Source organism: Pelophylax lessonae, assembly GCF_965119305.1.
Source record: "Pelophylax lessonae genome assembly, chromosome: 3".
In the NCBI taxonomy this organism is placed as follows: domain Eukaryota; kingdom Metazoa; phylum Chordata; class Amphibia; order Anura; family Ranidae; genus Pelophylax; species Pelophylax lessonae.
The window spans coordinates 551,271,971-551,291,363 of record NC_138770.1 but is presented as its reverse complement, the minus strand read 5'-3'; the positions used below and the strand labels follow the sequence as shown (position 1 = coordinate 551,291,363).

At 44.0% G+C, this 19,393-nt stretch overlaps 1 protein-coding gene across 1 annotated transcript in view; it reads right to left on the bottom strand.

Moving 5' to 3' along the window:
- Positions 1 to 3,553, bottom strand: part of SMYD3 (SET and MYND domain containing 3) — a 915,592-nt gene extending 912,039 nt beyond the window's left edge. Inside the window, exons 1-2 of the mRNA XM_082249576.1 lie at positions 3,483 to 3,553; positions 2,416 to 2,591 (exon numbers count right to left, since the gene is read on the bottom strand). Coding sequence (XP_082105702.1) covers positions 2,416 to 2,579 — 164 coding nt within the window. The 5' untranslated portion in view covers positions 2,580 to 2,591; positions 3,483 to 3,553. The remainder of the gene's footprint in view (positions 1 to 2,415; positions 2,592 to 3,482) is intronic.
- Positions 3,554 to 19,393: the final 15,840 nt, after the last annotated feature.

Below are 19,393 nucleotides of genomic sequence, written 5' to 3'. Positions count from 1 at the left end.
CAAGTTGAAGTATCCCACTAATCCCTTCAACAAGTTGAAGTATCCCACTAATCGAAGCTCTACCAATAAATACAAAAAGCTCAAATCCCCTGGACTGGTCATTGGATAACAAGTGGATGAGTGTGCACCTGGCTGTGTAGAAATACTCAATCATCTGGCTGCAGGATAATCAGAGGGAGACCCAGGGAACCTAATACTCAGCAACCCCTATGGGGGCAGTGTTACATTTAGAACAGATGCTGCTCCCAATTAACAAAAGGGGTGTAAGCCCCACCAATAATTAGGAGCGATCTGTTCTCTGTTCTGTGACTGTGACAAGTACAGCACACAGAACAAAGAACGGAGAGTTGGGGCTTCATGCTTCAATCTCACAGCAATATCCACCGCCTGCTCAGCTCAGAGCAGAGGGAGGAGGAAGGAGTTAAATCTGTGCTGTCACTGATATTGTGGTGCAATCACTGTATGAGCAGAGAAAGGGATGTGAGCTGCCTAATGACAGCTCATACCCCACACGACAAGGTCGCAATCTGTGGCAAATTTTCCATATAGAAAATGGTCGCATTTCCTCTGTAAACTAGGTGCAGATCTGCTCTAGTTTCTATTTCATGTTGAAATAGAAACTGGCGCATATAGACCTGAAACAGGCTGATCTAGTCTGTTAATATGGCGTATGCCACTTCCGACAGTTTCCTAAAACGTAATAATGATGAAGGAAGGTTAGGAAATTCACTGGGTGGGGTGTACATTCCCTGTTGCAGGACAGGGAAATATCGTGTTCTCAAACAGCTGACCAGCATGCTGGTAAATTTCCAAAAACATTGATGATTCCTTTCCATTTTGTCTCCTCCACCGAACCCTGCCCCTCTATCCCTCTCTCTGCAAAACATATGTTTTGTAAAAAGTCTATGATTTTAGAAATAGGATTATCAAAATACGCCACTGTAACTATTTGACCTTTGCTTCCCTTTTTTAGGATTGTGAGATTGTAAGATTGTGTTATTCTGTATTGTGATAGTAGGAGAAGTGGATAAGCACCTTTCTGAAATGTGGGCCTCAAATCCCTATTTGAAGCTTTCCCGAGCAAAAAACAAAAGGTAATAATTTATTGTTTGACAAGCTTTGCTGCCCATTTGAAAATGCCTTAAAGCGGAGTTCCGGCCACGAAAATGTTTTTTTCAATAAAAATACCCCCGGGACAGTCAGGACTAGTACATTCCACAATGGATAGCCTCTGAACTGTCCCAGGTCGCACTTACCTTTTAGAAGAAATACTTACCTTGAAAATTTCTTCTCCAGCGCTGCCATCTCTGTTGTGGGCAGCTGAAGCCAGTGCGTCCTCTTCTGCGTCATCTTCGGTCCCACAATGCACTGCACCGGCCCCGCCGTCACTTCCGCGGCAGGAGCGTCATCCCTGCGCAGCTCCTGGGCTTGCCAGAAGCTGTTTAGCAGAGAATGACGCGCCTGCACCGGAACTGACGAGCGGGGCCGGTGCATTGATTCCTGGGAGCGATGACGTTCAGCTCCCAGGAATCAATGCAAGCAGGAAGTGATGGCACGGGCCACGGCCGCAGAGGTAGGAAGTGGAAGGAAGGTAAGTATATTTTCTTCAATAAAAAAGGTAAGTAAACAAAAAACAAAAAAATCTTGACTATCCTTTTCTTTTACAGGTGACACTGAGCAAGCGGATGGCCCAAAGTGCATTTTGTGGCCATAACTCCGCTTTAAAGTGGTTGTAAATGCAGAAGGTTTTTTTACTTTCATGAATTCTGTGCATGAAGGTGACAAACTTTCTGCATGCTGCTTCCCTGCCAGCCCCCCCCCCCCCTCCTTATACATACCCAATCTCAACACAGAAATGTGAATGAGAGCCAAGGCTCTCTCCCTACTTATTGGCCGAGACACAGTAGCGAGAGCCATTGGATCCTACGGCTGCCAACCAGTGCTATTGAGGAGGGAGCAAGCCATGTTATATGTGTCTTATGGACACACAGAGCAGGGCTCGCAAGAGCGCCCCCATGACAAGCAGCTTGCTATGGGAGCACTTGAGGGGGGGAAAGTGCTGGCGGAGGACCCAAGAGGAGAAACCATTGCACAGAGCAGGTATGACATGTTTGTTATTTTTAACAAATAAACTGTGAACCTTTACAATCACTTTAAGCCCGCCACACATGGCTCAATGTCTCTTATTTGGCTTATGAGCTGAACAAGAGAAAATCAATTGATTTCCTCAACTGTGCCAACAGCGAGGATGGCGGAATCTCTACTGCCAGCTATGGTATTTCCAAATCCTGCCACAATGGTTACACACCAGAGCGGCAGCTGTGAAGGAGACTGTGAGAGGATACTGTATGCCTATTAAGCACACTTGACTTGATTGACTCCATGCAGGATGAACACTATCAGGGTCTGATGTACCTGCGCAGGCAGTGGTGACACGTGGTTCCTCTGTTCTTTTCTCGGCACACAGTGTACACGAAGGGCTCTGCATTCGCCACCATCTCGCCTACATCAAGATCTCTGGCTGCCTGTAGTCCATTACCCTTTCCAGGACTGTGGAATTTCTCAACGTTTCCCGCCATGCTAGGTTATCACTGGAAAGAGAATATAATATAATGAACACACTGTTAGAGATGAGCTCGGGCGTGTTAGATTTCTTATGTGCCCGATCCCGCCAGGGAGTCGACACTGCACTCCACTAATCACAGGCAGTGAGACATTTTCATGTCTGTGCAGCTGCGGATCAGGAAATGTCTCACTGCCTGTGATTAGCGGAGTGCAGTGTCAGCTTCCTGGCGGGATCGGACACGTACAAACTCGAACATACCCGAGCTCATCCCTGTTTAACATGAGAGGAGCACACACAAAGCACACCTCTCCAGTCTGTGTCTAGAGTCAAAAATGATATTCGCAAATTAGCAGTGCTCCTTGCTCTACTCCATCACAAATAGTGATGAGCCAGGGTGTGTTTGAATTAGGATCTGAAGCCAGATGTGCAAGTGCAGGAAGCGGTCACCTGTACTAGCCAATCATCTGCGACCAGGGCATTCCCCACCCTGCAGCCACAGGGAATGCCCCGGTCGCATATGATTGGCTAGTACAGGTGACAGCTTCCTGGGCGGCTCACCTCGGTTTGGATCCTATCCTCATTATTATTATTATTATTATACAGGATTTATATAGCGCCAACAGTTTGCGCAGCGCTTACATCACTGAAGACAGTAGTATCATTTTTTTTTTTTTATTGTTTATATTTTTATTCATCTAAATATTAATACATTTACATACATACAAATGTTATAGCAAAAAAAAAAAGAAAATCACAATATCAAATCAATATAAACATATTAACAAATTCCAGGGGGAAAAAAAGAAAATAAAATACAAAGGGGGAAAGTAGACTGCTTTATTCAACTTTCCTTAAATTCTGTGGATTAATAGAAATCTTTAAAGATACGATTCCATAAACTAAACACACACAGTACCTGTATTCACTGTCACACTGCTTAGATATGGTGCTGGATCTCTGCACGATGTTCCTCTGTGTGCTCCTTCCTGGAAACCAAGCCTCGCTTTCATTTACCCACAGTGCTCAGCTCTCAGGCTTCCTTTCCTGTTGCCCAGCAACCTCAGCTAGCAGGAACAAAAGATCACTGCTAGTGAAATGTGAATCAACCAGCTTTATTTAAAACAAATCCACAATTCCAGTTGCCTGAATTCAGCATAAATATGCATAGTGTGCTAAGAGCTTCTGATGCAGGCAGCTAACTTTATGAATGTTGCATTATTAACCCTTCATTGTGCTTTTATATTATACAGTCATTAGATTTAAAAAATATCACAAAACAGTATAGAAATACTGACATTGTTACATAGAAACATAAAAATGCGATGACAGAAAAAGACTGAGTAGTCCATCAAGCCTGCCCATTTCTTTTTTTTTTTTCGTTCACTTTATTCTCTGATTATGGCCCCTTTCACATGGGGTTTCTGATCAGGTCCGTCTGTCAGTTTTTTCAGGCGGACCTGATCAGATGCGCCATGCACTCCTATGGAGCAGCGGACGTCAGCGGTGACATGTCCGCTGACACCCGCCGCTATCCGATCTGATGTGGTCTGTGAGATCCAGATGGATGGAAACCCTATTTTCCATCCGTCTGGAGGATCGGATCGGATAGGTTCATCCGAGCTCCCATAGAGGAGAGCAAGGATCTGACAGGTCCATCTCTGCAAAGTAAGCGGAGACAGACCTGTTATCCGCCTGCTCAGCGGGGATCGGCGGATCGATCCCCGCTGAGCAAAACGGAGTCCGCCGGGGGGAAAGCCCATGTGAAAGGACCCTATTGCAGACATCCCAACCTGCAAAAACTCATTTCAGGGAGGTGGCACTCCGCGACGCACCCCCCCCCCCTTCCTCCTTTCCAATTTAACACAACCAGAGGATAATGAACTGATATGTAATCAGTATACGGAGGTTTACTTCTTCTGGGAGATATTAAAGGAACACTGATGATTTGAAGTGGTGATGGTGGTAGGAGTCAGAAACACTGCACATGCTGGGATATTTACAGTTATGTGCTGGGGGTTAGTTGCACCCCTAGCACATGTGACATAGGCAGCCAGAAAATGTCATGTCCTTCTTCATACATGTATGAAGAAGGACATGACATTTTATTATGACAGAACACAGCTAGGTATTAAAAAACACATTGCAACAATTTACACACACTAATGCACATACCTTTTCTACTTATTTTGCAGACTATGCTGGTCTCTGTGGTATGCTGGTCTCTGTGATCTCTGTGGTATGCCGGGCTCTGTGATCTCTGTGGTATGCCGTGCTCTGTGTGGTGCCGGGCTCTGTGGTATGCTGGTCTCTATGGTATTCCGGGCTCTGTGGTATGATGGTCTCTGTGGTGCTGGGCTCTGTGATCTCTGTGGTATGCCGGGCTCTGTGTGGTGCCGGTCTCTGTGGTATTCCGGGCTCTGTGTTGCTGGGCTCTGTGATCTCTGTGGTATGATGGTCTCTGTGGTGCTGGGCTCTGTGATCTCTGTGGTATGCCGTGCTCTGTGTGGTGCCGGGCTCTGTGGTATGCTGGTCTCTATTGTATTCCGGGCTCTGTGGTATGATGGTCTCTGTGGTGCTGGGCTCTGTGATCTCTGTGGTATGCCGGGCTCTGTGTGGTGCCGGTCTCTGTGGTATTCCGGGCTCTGTGTTGCTGGGCTCTGTGATCTCTGTGGTATGATGGTCTCTGTGGTGCTGGGCTCTGTGATCTCTGTGGTATGCCGTGCTCTGTGTGGTGCCGGGCTCTGTGGTATGCTGGTCTCTATGGTATTCCGGGCTCTGTGGTATGATGGTCTCTGTGGTGCTGGGCTCTGTGATCTCTGTGGTATGCCGGGCTCTGTGTGGTGCCGGTCTCTGTGGTATTCCGGGCTCTGTGTTGCTGGGCTCTGTGATCTCTGTGGTATGATGGTCTCTGTGGTGCTGGGCTCTGTGATCTCTGTGGTATGCCGGTCTCTGTGGTATTCCGGGCTCTGTGTTGCTGGGCTCTGTGATCTCTGTGGTATGATGGTCTATGTGGTGCTGGGCTCTGTGATCTCTGTGGTATGCCGGGCTCTGTGTGGTGCCGGTCTCTGTGGTATTCCGGGCTCTGTGTTGCTGGGCTCTGTGGTATGCTGGTCTCTGTGGTGCCGGTCTCTGTGGTATGCTGTGGATATCCTGGCAGGGCTGAGGGCTGCAATGTCAAAGCTCAGCTGTCAAGACTGTGAGAATGGAGCCCCTATTTCCTCCGTAGTACCGGCTCACAGGCGGAGTGATATCAAGTGCACTTTGCCTGTGAGAGGAGGAGCCATACAGAGGAAGCACGCGGCTGCAGTTGATATCACTCCGCCTGTGAGCCAGTCCTAAATAGCGGCTCCGTTCTCAGTCATGACAGCTGAGCTCGCCTCTGACACTGCCATCCTCAGCCCTGCCGGGATATCGCCCTGCGCTCGCAGGTGTCCGTGAGTACAGGGCTAAATGTGGGAGAGTCTCGCAACTTGCGGGAGACTTGAGATGTCTGCTATTGGTCTATGTTTGTCCCAAGCAAGTAGTTCAAAATTTTGTTTGCTTTTAACATTTAATTTTGGAGCCAATAGACTTTACTGAACAAAAACCACATACATTGTTAGAAGTTCATAGAAACATAGAAAAGTGACAGCAGAAAAAGACAGAGTGGCCCGTGGTGGGGTTATGGTATAGGCAGGCATATGTTATGGACAATGAACACAGGTGCATTTTATTGATGGCATTTTGAATGCACAGAGATACAGTGATGAGATCCTGAGGCCCATTGTTGTGCCATTCATCCACGACCATCACCTCATGTTTCACCATGATAATGCACGGCCCCATGTTGTAAGGATCTGTACACAATTCCTGGAAGCTGAAAACATCCCAGTTCTTGCATGGCCAGCATACTCACTGGACCTGTCAACCATTGAGCATGTTTTGGGATGCTCTCGTGTGTTCCAGGTCCTGCCAATATCCAGCAACTTCGCACAGCCATTGAAGAGGAGTGGACCAATATTCCACAGGCCACACTCCACAACCTGAACAACTCTATGCAATGGGGATCTGTTGCACTGCGTGAGGCAAATGGTCGTCACACCAGATACTGACTTGGTTTTTGGACTCCCCCGGATCCCCACCAATACACAGAGATGTATAGTAACGAAGTAGAACTACTTAAGTACTGTACTTAAGTACCGAAATGCGGTATCTGTACTTTCCTAAAGTAGAATTTTTTTCTCCTACTTCTACTTTTACTTCACTACATTTTTCCGATGATTTCGATACTTCTACTCCGATATTTTTTTTTTGTGCTGCATCGTTACTCGTTACTTTTAAAAAAATTACCACTGCCAGAACAGTAGATGGCAGGTTGCATAAAGCTCCAAAAAATGTGTATAATGTCATTCATTTGTAAATCAGCGCATACGAAAATAAAGGCAGTGTATAATAAAAGCTGCTATACCAAATCTTTCCAATAAAAAGAAAATATGAAACAAACAAAGGTGCTACAGCGGCAGCGCTTAAAGTGCATCAAGAAACAAACTACTAACAAACACAACTTGGCTGTGCGAATAAAGTGCCTGTGCAATCGATATAATATCATCGTTGCCCCCAGTGTGCCCTGCCCACACTTCGAGTCCACACAGTATCAAAAAAAACAACAGTGCTAAAGCCTAAATGCATTGAAAATAATTATTCCCACAATGTAGTAACAGTAAATTCAATTCATATAAAAATAAAATATGAAAATAAAATCACAATAAAATAAGTTATGAAATAATAAGTTAGGTGACTTAGGGTCAGGTCAGGTGCGTGCAACAAGTTGAAGTGTGTAAGATAAGATTGCTTTAGGTGATGAACTTCTTGGCGGCCCTGGCAGGATGACGGGGACACCCGCCATTTCTGGAGCCGAGCCACTGTGATTTCCCAACATGTGACAAAGTGACAGCCAGGAGATCTAGTGTAGTGCTCAGCTCAACAATACCGGTCCGCTTTTATATATAAAAATGAAATAAATATACATACTGACTCACAATTTAGTAGTAGTAGTAGTAGGTAGTAGCGTGTAGCAGGCAGCACAACTCAATTCAATCAATCCCACAGCTTCGCTCGCGCCGCGGCCCGCGGAATCACTGTCGTCATCATGATCATCAAGTTAAGAGACCGCACTGGAGGAGCCGTGCTGCCACTTCCCGCTTGAGGTCTCTCCGCCTCTAAACGTGATGTGTCACTCAGACTCCACCCCTTAGGGCCCTTACTGAGTCTGAGAGGAGTTGTGACGCGGGAGCAGGACTCGGAGCATTTTCTTTGGCATCTCTCTCATCTTCTTCTTCTATGAGGTGAGGTGAGTGAGGTGGACCGTGGAGAGACTGAGAGGGCCTAATCCTTGCCATCTGCCACCATGGCAATGTGCCATTTGAGAATCAAATATCAATATAAAATATATATATTATATTAATATACACACACACACGGGCACGGCCTGGGCCGGCCCGGGTCATGGGCGGCTGGGTGGCTTTTTTGAACCAAGATGACGGTGATGGCTATGATGATTATTTATCCGATCATCCATGGTCCATGGACTCACCTGGACCATAAGTGTTGTTGTGTGTGTGGGTGAGGTGGACTGGTGCCTGTGCTTCCTGCGGCCTGCCTCTGCCTGTGCGGCTGTGCCCGCACTGCAGTGGCCACTGGCAGTGGCACAGGCACTTGACTTGAGCAAAGCAAATGAGCACTAGTGTGAAGGAGTCAGGACTCAGGACAGGTGGTGGAAGCATGTTCTGACAAGTTCTTATAATGAAAATAATATATATAGACAGGTTTTTGAACCAGTGCAGTGCCAGTGCTGCTCCTAAGGTGAGACTGAGAGAGGCTATCCAGTCCACCACTTTACTTGAGCAGATCACAGAAGAAAGGTGGAAGCATCTGACAGCAAGTGACAGCACTTCTTAGATTGCACACTGGAATTCAGTTATGGACTTTTCCTTATAAAGTTTAGTTTACACACTTAATCTTGCACCTAACTTATTCACAATCACAACTTATTTTATTGTGGTATTGTCATATAATATATTTTATATGAATTAAATTTACATTGTGGGAATAATTTGCACTGCATTTAGCACAGACATGTCACTTTATTTTTGATACTGTGGACGATTAATCTGATTTTGAATACAAGAAGAATATATATTATTATTATATAATTGCATTTGCAGGTACTTTATTAGCATTTTTAGCACAGCCACTTTGTTAGTAGTTTTTGATGCATTTTTCACTTTTTAAGCGTTGTAGGTTAAGGTTTGTGATTGTGAAGCTGGCCTGGCACATCATCATCCATCATCAAGCGAATCAAATCAATCCGCGGATTCCGTGATTAGACTGCGCATGCTCATTCTGCCTCAGCTGAAAAGATGGACGAACCAAAAACACCACCTTCCACCCCTGGCCCTTCAACTTCAAGTGATCTGCCTGGCTGTGAGAGTGAGGAAGCTCATGAAGGAGACCACCCCTGGCCCTACTTAGAGTCGATGTTCTCATATGTCGGTGTGAAAGACAAGTCATATAGAATGAGGTGCTTACTCTGCCGCCCGAAAGGTTGTGAAATACTGGCCTTCAAAAATTCACCGTCGAATTTGAAGAAACATATCAAGGTAAGTTACAATTTTTTACAAATATCAAAATCACACCAGCTTGTGCTATCAGCTGTAACTGTAAGCCCTTTAGCGTAGCGATTAGCGAGTTAGCGACATGCTTAACGTTAACGCGTTAACTAGCTGTCATAAATTTCATAAAGGCTATGACGCAGCGTTGAATCGTGTTTTTGACCCATCCAGTAAGATTTAATCTTACATTATGTTAAAAAAATCATACAAGTTTTTTTGGTCACATTAAAAAAGTTCATATATAAAGACACAAACAACAAGGCGTCTAAAAACAACACAGATAAATGAAGGAATGGAATACTTTCATCATGACTACCACAAAGGGACACACAGTGGAGTGCCTATGTGTAGATTTCTTGCCCTGTTGCTGCCTATTGGCATTGGCATTGCCCAACATGTTTCGCGGTATCTTCTCCGCTTCCGCTTCGTAAGGGCCAAGGGGTCTTATCATGTTAACAGAGACTTTTTCCTCCTACGTCCTTCCTAAACATCTAAACAGAGAGCTTGCATTCAAAGCAAAGATCTATCAAAGGAATATAGATAAGTTAGAAAAATAATATAAGAGAGCAATATATCAAAAAAGCCACTGACCAAAAAGAAGGTCAGAGCCGTTCAGCCTGGTAATGTAAAGTAAAGCATAGCATAACATCATTTATTTTATTTATACTGTCATCATTATAGCTTGATGGTCCTATGTATGTTGGACTGAAATGGACGGTACAGTAACTAAAGCATAATATTGGAAATGTGTTGCATTTAATGATTTAATAATTAAAACACCTATATTAAAGTGTATCAAACTTGTAATGTTAAGGGATCATAGGACCAGTCCAGGACCAGGAGAGAAAGAGAACTTTCCTCCAAAATAGAAAGATATGTTCATGATATATATTCATATTCAATTCATTTGCCTCTATTTGCAGTTGATCATCCCTTGTTAAACAAAACAGGTGCAAGCAGAAAAATATATGTTAAGTAACTAGTTATTAAGTTAAGTACTGTCTTGTGTCTTGTTTCCCCTTTCCATCATGGCTGCTATATGGTTACGTTACGCAGCGCTGGTGAGTGTGACTGGTCAGATGCGCCCATAACCATAATAACCCGGCCGGAATGGCTCTCCATTCCGAATTTCCGGGTGCTGATTGGCTGGGCGGGGGGTGTGGAGATGTCCATCATCTGCCTCCCCGCCTGCCGTCGTACAGACAGTCAGCTGCGCTAGCCATCTGCGCATGCGCATTATGGGTCCGGGTCCGGCCGCGTCACACGCCGATGGGCGTGAGCGGCCGGACAGGACTCGGAGTCCTATAAAATGTCGGCAGATGCCTGTCAGCCAGCCTCGGCCACGACTACACAGACATTAGCACAGCAGGCTCCACGGACGGCCCAGGCCAGGACGGAGGAGGTTAAACTACTTGGTAAAAAATGCATTCGGGGTGACGGGGTCCACACTCTTGCTATCCTATCTTATCTATCATGATGTCAGGCACTCTCTTTCTTGTGGCTCATTTAATTAACTTTTATATGACTCTCTTTTCTTTGCAGTGAGCCCAGCATGGTAGTCTGACCATGTGGTCCCGTCCGGGCCGTCCGTGGCTTCCACAGTGTGTGTTTTTCTGTTTGTGACCTGCTGCTGGTCTTCCTTTTCTAATTGACCAGTTTTTTTTTGAGGCACCTCTCTTTGGCTCTCTCCTTCCTTCCCTGCCCTGGTGAGTCTCTTTGTCTGCAGTGTGCTGAGCCTGAGTCTGACTGAGTGCTGCTGACTGGACTGTCTGCTGATATTATTATATAACAGTACTTTTTTACTGTGTGTGTAAAAATAATATATATATACATATATTTTTCTGCTTGCACCTGCTTTTGTTTAGCAAGGGATGCGAGGCAAACATAATGATCATGATGAACATATCTTTCTATTTATTTTTACAATATGGAGGAAAGTTCTCTCTCTCCTGGTCCTGGTCCTTATATCCCTTATTCCCTTTTAATTTTACAATTGTTTGATGTCTGCAGAGTGCAGACTGTGCAGCACTGCACATTTTAATATATATGTTTTGAATCGATTAAATGCATATTTAGTAACACTTTTCCAATATGCTTAGTTACTTTCTGACTGCCATTTGTCCATTTCTTACTCCAACATAGGACTCCCATGTCCGTCTAGGAGGCGTTTCCGCTCAGTTTTGGTGGTTGCCTCCCCCTCCTGCCCGGCCTGGACCATCTTCTTGGCTAAGTCGTCGTCGTGGGGCCACCTTCCTTCGCAGGAATGTCATCACCAGCTATGTATGTATAAATGATGTCATGTTATTGCTGCTATAAATAAATCTATCTATCAAAGAAATAGATAAGTTAGAAAAATAATATAAGAACAAATCAAAAAGCCACTGACCAAAAGAAGGTCAGAGAAGTAATGTAAAGGCGTCAAGCATAGCAGTGCTATGCATGCTTGATGCCTGACCTTCTTTTGGCGAGTGGCTTTTTGATATATTGTTGTTATATTATTTTTCTCTAACTTATCTATTTCTTTGATAGATTTATTTGAATGCATTATGCAACTAGCTCTCTCTTTAGATGTTTAGGAACTCTCTGTTAACATAAGACCCCTATACGAAGTGGACAAGATACCGCAAAACATGTTGGGCAAGAAATCTACACATTAGGCACTGTGTCCTTGTGGTATCATGAGAGTATTCCTTCATATGTGTTGTTTTTAGACACCTTGTTTGTGTCTTACTCACTCTTTCTGAACTTTCTTAATATATTGTTGTGAGTGAGAGTGACCAAATAAACTTATATGATTTTTTAACATAATGTAGCCTTAGTGTACCCAGAAAGTCCTCATGCCTCCTCCTCCCTTTTCCTTTCTACAATTGATTTTAGGACCTAGGTACTTCTTTATTGGGTATTTGTCATTATGACACCCCAATTAGTACTAGGATTTAACTTGGTGTACTGCAGTAATTTCAGGTTATTTATAAAATTATATATAAAATTATATATGACAATGTGTAGAAAAATTCCCTAAAAAATATTTTAGCCTAGTTTAGACTGGAGTGAGGTGAAAACAGGAAAAAAAGTGCAAAGTAAGTTGGCTAGCTGTTAATTTTATTCAATTATATGGTAGAAAATTAGACTATTAGTCAAAATAAACTTTTGGTGATGAAATCAAAGTGCTGAGTGCTGACTGACAACAAACAAAGCATCTCAAATTGTCTGCTCTGCATGCATCTCAAGTGGTCTTCTTCGCGCACTCATGTTTCTCATCATGAACCATGCTTGTTGTATCAAGTGTTAGGCCTACAGGGTTTTGCAGCAAGAATGCAGAGAAGTACTAAAGCAGAATCCATGAAGGATCTTTGCTTATGGGGGTTTCTTGCTTAGTTTTTTGTATATAGAATTATGGTGGATAAGTATAACTGACTTTAATTGAATTATTTTTGCTTTTTATTAATAGTGTGGGTTATACACTCACCTAGCTATGTTGCTCAGTCACGTAAAACTTTATAATTCTGTGAAGGTAAAACAATATATTTTTTGGTCTCTTTTCAGAGCAAGCATGACTGCCACTTGAATAGATACGAGGAACTCACATCTGCAAAGCGAAAGAAGAAGACACCGATTCCCTCCCCTTCCATCAAGCAGCCGACATTAATGGGTAGCTGGAGCACAATGCCTCAGAGATCCATTGACAAGGCAATCATGAAGTATGTTGTCCGAGGACTTCAGCCTTTCAACATTGTAGAGCAAGCAGCTTTCCGCGATTTTGTGTTAGACCTGGTACCAAATACCAAAATAATGACAAGAATCACACTCACATCTATGATTGATGATGCTGCCAAACAGATGAAGATCAAGATTATTGAGGCCATGCAAACTGTTGACCACATCGCGACAACCACTGACTGCTGGTCAGCCAGGCGGCGTAGTTTCATTGGGGTCACAGCTCACTGGCTGGACCCGGAAAGTTTAAAAAGGTGCTCAGTGGCCCTGGCCTGTAAAAGATTAAGAGGCTCTCACACTTTTGACCTTCTGGCAAATGCACTTAATGATATCCATGCTGAGTATGACATTCGAGGGAAGATAGTCAGAACAACCACGGACAATGGCTCCAACTTCATTAAAGCCTTCAAACTCTTCGGTGAAGATGGAAATGCTGGTGCTCTAGTTGAGGTGGAGGAGGAGGAGGAGGAAGAAGCAGACAAAGATGAGGAGGAGGTCGAGTTTGTCGATGTATCTTCACTTTTGGATGAGGATGATGGTTTTGAGTTCCAGCTCCCGAAGCACCAGCGGTGTGCATGCCACATTCTTAACCTAATAGCCACTGCCGATGCCAGCAAAGCAGTGTCCAATGAGGCGTACAAGAAATTATACTACTCAACATTTGCCAAGTGCAATGCACTTTGGAATAAGTGTTCAAGATCCTCAACAGCAGCTGAAATTGTGGAAGATGCTTGCTCCCTCCAGCTCGTGCGACCAAATGCAACAAGGTGGAACTCTGTCTTCATGGCTGTGGAGAGACTGCTCAGGATAGTGAAAGAAAAGGGAGAGGCAACAATGAGAGTTTTCTGCACAGATTTGAAGGTTCCAATGTAAGTTTAAAAATGGTTTATGGTACTCTTTCTGTTCAAACTCAATTCTGGTCCATATTGTCTACTTGTACAACATTTAATTGAATGGTTAACATTGAACGATGTACCAAATTCATTGCATGATAATCACCACATCCAATCATGTAGCAATGCTGTTTTTTGTTTCTTATTGTTTATATGTTCTTGTCTTCTTCATAGGTTTAATCCAGCTGAACTCGCATTCTTGTCTGAGTATTCTGCTGTCATGTCTCCAGTCGCCCAAGCAACTAACATTTTGCAAGCTGAAACCAATGTCCAGATGGGGTGGCTGCTCCCAACCGTCAAGCTCCTGAAAATCAAGCTGAACAGGATCAAGATGCCTCTGAAGTATTGCAAGCCGCTTGTGGATGCCTTGCAGGTGGGCATTCAGAATCGCTTTGGCCCTATGATGGAAGACCCAGAGCTGGTGGCCGCTGCTATTCTGCTTCCAAAATTCAGGACAAATTGGACACAGGAGGATGAGACTATCAAAATGGGTAAGATATATAGTGTAGTATGGGTGAATTATTGTGTATTTTTTGTGCAATCACAAATTCACAGCAGTACAGCTCAAATATTGCGGGATTACTTTTAATTTTTTTTTTTTATATGAAAACAAACACACATGAGCTTGTCCTGCATAGAAGATATTGCAAACATACCAGGGCATTATGATGTTAGAGTGAGAAATGATGTGGTAGTATGGGAGACTTCCTCTTTAGCATAGCAGTATCATGGCACTGGCAGCCAAGCCTTCCTGTCTAAGGTCTGCCACCAGGCTGTAAATGCTGCAAAAGGCTTTTTGTTTAAGGGAATTATTTGAATTATAAAGTCGCCACTATTATTTCCATTAAAATCATCTACCGACAATGTCATCATGTCAAATCTGTGTTTACTTTCATGGGTTGAAACTCTTATTATTGTATAAGTTCCACAATAATTCTATATAAATCAAACTTAAGCAAGAAACCCCATAACCAAAGATCCTTCATGTATTCTGCTTTAGTACTTCTCTGCAATTACTTGCAAAACCCCTTAGGCCTAACTTCATACAACCAACCATGCATCTCATTCATGAGGAGGAGTGCGCGAAGAGTAGACCACTTGATGCAGACAAGTTGAGATGCTTTGTTGTCAGCACTTTGATTTCATTATTTTGACTAATAGTCTAATTTTCTACCATATACAATTGAATAAAATGAACAGCTAGCTAAGCTAACACACTCTTATATTTCAGGAATGGAATATATCAAACGAAGTATTGAAGACCCCTCGTTGCACTGTACAGAGGTCAACAGGTCCAGCTCATCTGATGAAGACGACTTCTTTTCTGGCATGCAGGGTTCGAAGGCACAAGACAGTGCCAAACAGCTAGATGCGTACTTGTCATGTTCAGCAGATAACATGGACTTGCTCAAGTCTTTTCCAGCTGTGTGCAAGTTGTCTGTTAAGTTAAACACACCTCTTCCAGCATCAGCAGCCTGCGAGAGGCTTTTTAGTATTGCAGGATTAGTCTTTAGCCCTAGAAGAGCGAGACTGACTAGTTCCAATTTTGAAAACCAACTACTTTTGAGGATAAACCAAAGATTTCTAACTTAAACTGGTATGCATTAAGCAGTCATATAAATATATTTAAGAAGGGAATAAGCTGTGGAGAAAAAAAACACAAGCAGGGAAGAGAGGGTAGGGATGCTTTAAAGGGGCATATTTGATCTGCTTTTGTTTAAGCTCAATGTTTTGCTCTAATCACTTTTGTTGTTGCATAAGAAATACTTGAATGTGGCCTACTGGCCTTTGAGATCTTTTAGTTGCCCTAACAAGTTGAGGATGAAAAGAAAATGCGTAACTTCCAAAAATGACTGCTTTATGCACACTGCAGGGAATAAGCTGTGGAGAAATAAATGTGAATATTAAGGGTGCGCTGCTGGCTGCTGATGCTGATATGTAAAAAAGCTGCAACCAGGACAAAAATAAATGAATCTGTGATAAATTAAATATATGGTGCACTAAATCGTATATAAAGCAATATACAATATATTCCAATAATGGAACAGTGTATGAAATGAAAGTCCAAAATATTGTGAATCTTGAAATATGTGACAAAACAAGATGAATATATTTTCAAAGGTGCAGGAATCAAACAGGACCTATTCCAAATAGGTGCAGACTCCCACCACCTTGTGGATTTCCCCCTTACCCGGCAGATGAAGGTAAGTGCAAAATAATATCCAAAATAGATCCAGTGAAACAAAATTGCAAAACCTGTGCTCTTAACTTTCAGTGAAAAAAACAAAATCAGCCTCTTACCAGAAAAAATGTCTATGTACGCTTGTGACTCTCCTTGGTTGGGAGCAGGGCCGGCCTTTGGGGTGTGCGAGCTGTGCGGCCGCACAGGGCGCCATGGGCAAAAGGGGCGCCGTGCGGCCATCGCAGCTCGTACATGATCAGGCAGCACAGTGGGAGGTAAGCGGCGACCGCGGCATGGAGAGAGTTAACACAGGCCACGACCGCCGCTTACCTTCCACTGTGCGGCTGTGCCTGTGTCTTCTATAGCTGCAGGGCTGAGTGCCCGCCACTGACAGATCCCCTCCTCTCCAGGCCAGGGACGCCAGAGGAGAGATCGTCGGCTCCCCCTCCTCCCGCCCCTTCTCCTCCTCCTCCTCCCGCCCCTTCTCGTGGTAAGCCTCCATACTAAGGTAAGTAAACTCTCTCCTGCATCAAATGTAAGGGGGGGGCTCTGTGTGGGGGTCTCGGATGTAAAGGGGGCTTTGTGTGGGGGGGTCTTTGGTGTGGGGGGTCTCTGATGTAAGGGGGCTCTGTGTGGGGGGTCTCTGATGTAAGGGGGGCTCTGTGTGGGGGGTCTCTGATGTAAAGGGGGCTTTGTGTGGGGGGTCTCTGATGTGTGGGGGTCTCTGATGTAAGGGGGCTCTGTGTGGTGGGTCTCTGATGTGGGGGGTCTCTGATGTAAAGGGGGCTTTGTGTGGGGGGTCTCTGATGTAAGGGGGCGCTGTGTGGGGGGTCTTTGATGTAAGGGGGCTCTGTGTGGGGGCCTGGGGTCTCTGGTGTAAGGGGGCTCTGTGTGGGGGTCTCTGATGTAAGGAGGCTCTGTGTGGGGGTCTCTGATGTGTGGGGGTCTCTGATGTAAGGGGGCTCTGTGTGGGGGGTCTCTGATGTAAGGGGGACTCTGTGTGGTAGAGCTCTGATGTGGGGGGCTCTGATGTAAGGGGAGCTCTGTGGGGGGCTCTGATGTAAGGGTGGCTCTGTGGGGATGGTCTCTGATGTAAGGGGGCTCTGTATTGGGGTCTCTGATGTAAGGGGGGCTTTATGTGAGGGGTCTCTAAAGTAAGGGGGCTTTGTGTGGGCATGGTCTCTGATGTAAGGGGGCTCTGTGTTGGGGTCCCTGATGTGTGGGGGTCTCTGTAAGGGGGCTCTGTGTGGAGGGTCTCTGATGTAAGGGGGACTCTGTGTGGGAGGGCTCTGATGTGGGGGGCTCTGATGTAAGGGGAGCTCTGTGTGGAGGGGCTCTGATGTAAGGGGAGCTCTGTGGGGGGCTCTATGGGGGGCTCTGATGTAAGGGTGGCTCTGTGGGGATGGTCTCTGATGTAAGGGGGTTCTGTATTGGGGTCTCTGATGTAAGGGGGGCTTTGTGTGAGGGGTCTCTAAAGTAAGGGGCTTTGTGTGGGGATGGTCTCTGATGTAAGGGGGCTCTGTGTTGGGGTCTCTGATGTAAAGGGGGCTCTTTGTGTGGGCTGGGGGGTCTCTGCTGTAAGGGTGATCTGTGTGGGGGGTCTCTGATGTAAGTGGGGCCTCTATGGGGGGTTTCTGAACTCTCTGTTGTAAGGGGGCTCCGTTGGGGGGTTTCTGTTGTAAGGGGGGCTCCGTTGGGGGGTCTCTGATGTAAGGGGGGTCTCTAATGTAAGGGGGGCCAAGTTTGTAGTGATCATAAAAAAGAAAAGTCAAATGAAGTGCAAGAAAAAATGTGCAGGGCGCTGGTGGGGGCGCCACAGGATCAGCTCGCACAGGCCGCTTGAACACCTAAGGCCGGCCCTGGCTGGGAGGTTCACTTCTTTCTTTCCCATTAACAGCAGATATGAAATTATATTCATCTTTTGTCACATATGAATATGATATATATTTGAAGATTCACAATATTTTGAACTTTTTATTGACTTAGATTTCATACACTCTTCCTTTATTTCATTATTGGAATATATTGTTGTATATCACATTGGTTTATATATGATTTTGTGCACCAATAAGCTGTGGAGAAAAAAAAAACAGGCAGGGAAGAGAAGGAGGGATGCTTTAAAAGGGGAAGGGAGGGACTTTATCTGTTTTTGTTTATAAAAAGTTACAGCCTAAGGAATTGTGATTGTCCTTTAGGTTAATCATTTGAATAAATCATTTGAAGTAATAAAAACAAATATTATGTTCAAACTTTTGACTTCTTTCTTTAATAACTACATAACACAGTACTTCTACTTCTACTTTCAGTACTTGAGTAGAATTTTTTTTTCAAAACTACTGGTACTTTTTACTTTTTCTACTTAAGTAGCAATTTTTTTGAAAAAACTACTTGCAATACTTAAGTAAAAAAAATGTTGAATACTTTTGTACTTCCACTTAAGTAACTTTTTCTGTGAGCACTTCCACTTCTACTTAAGTAACTTTTTGATCGAGTACTTGTACTTTTACTCAAGTAGAAATTTTGAGTACTTTATACAAGTCTGCCAATACAGTAAAACTGCACATTTTTGAGTGGCCTTTTATTGTGGCCAGCCTAAGGCACACCTGTGCAATAATCATGCTGTTCAATCAGCATCTTGGTATACCACACTTGTGAGGTGGATGGATTACCTCAGGAAAGGAGAAGTGCTCACTAATACAGATATAGCCCGATTTGTGAACAGTATTTGAGAGAAATAGTCCTTTTGTGTACATAGAAAAACTCTTAAATCCTTGAGTTCGGCTCATGAAGAATAGGGGCAAGGGGGCAAAAACAAAAGTGTTGCGTTTATAATTTTGTTAAGTATATATATATATATATATATATACACACACACACACACACACACACAAACACAATATAATTCCTAACTTTCTGTACAAAATAGAAGATGTGGTAGTGTCGAGTCAACAAACACGAGATATGTAAATTTGTTTGGGACATTTCTTTTCTAAAAATCTCTCTAGTTTTTTACTTATTCTAAAAAAAAGAGTTGGTTTCTGAGCAACTCCTGAGAGCAGTGGGAAAGTGAACTATTTTTCTGGTACTTTTCATGTTCAATTTATGATACTGTCTGTGATAAATAGAGCAAGGAGTGCTGCTGATTTGTGGATATCGTTAACTTTTTTCAGGTGGGGGGTCATCATTTTGAGGTCACCCATGCTCCACCCGCGACGTCAGTCACCGCGAGAGCCTAGACTTACGAGTATTTATTTTTAAAGGGGAAATGGCAGAATTTATTTTTAAAGCATGGAAAAAAAAGATATATATTGATCCTGTTCCCTTAAAGCATGTTATACAGCACAGTGCTTGTGCTGTGTCATTTGGTCCCTTCTATCACCTAATC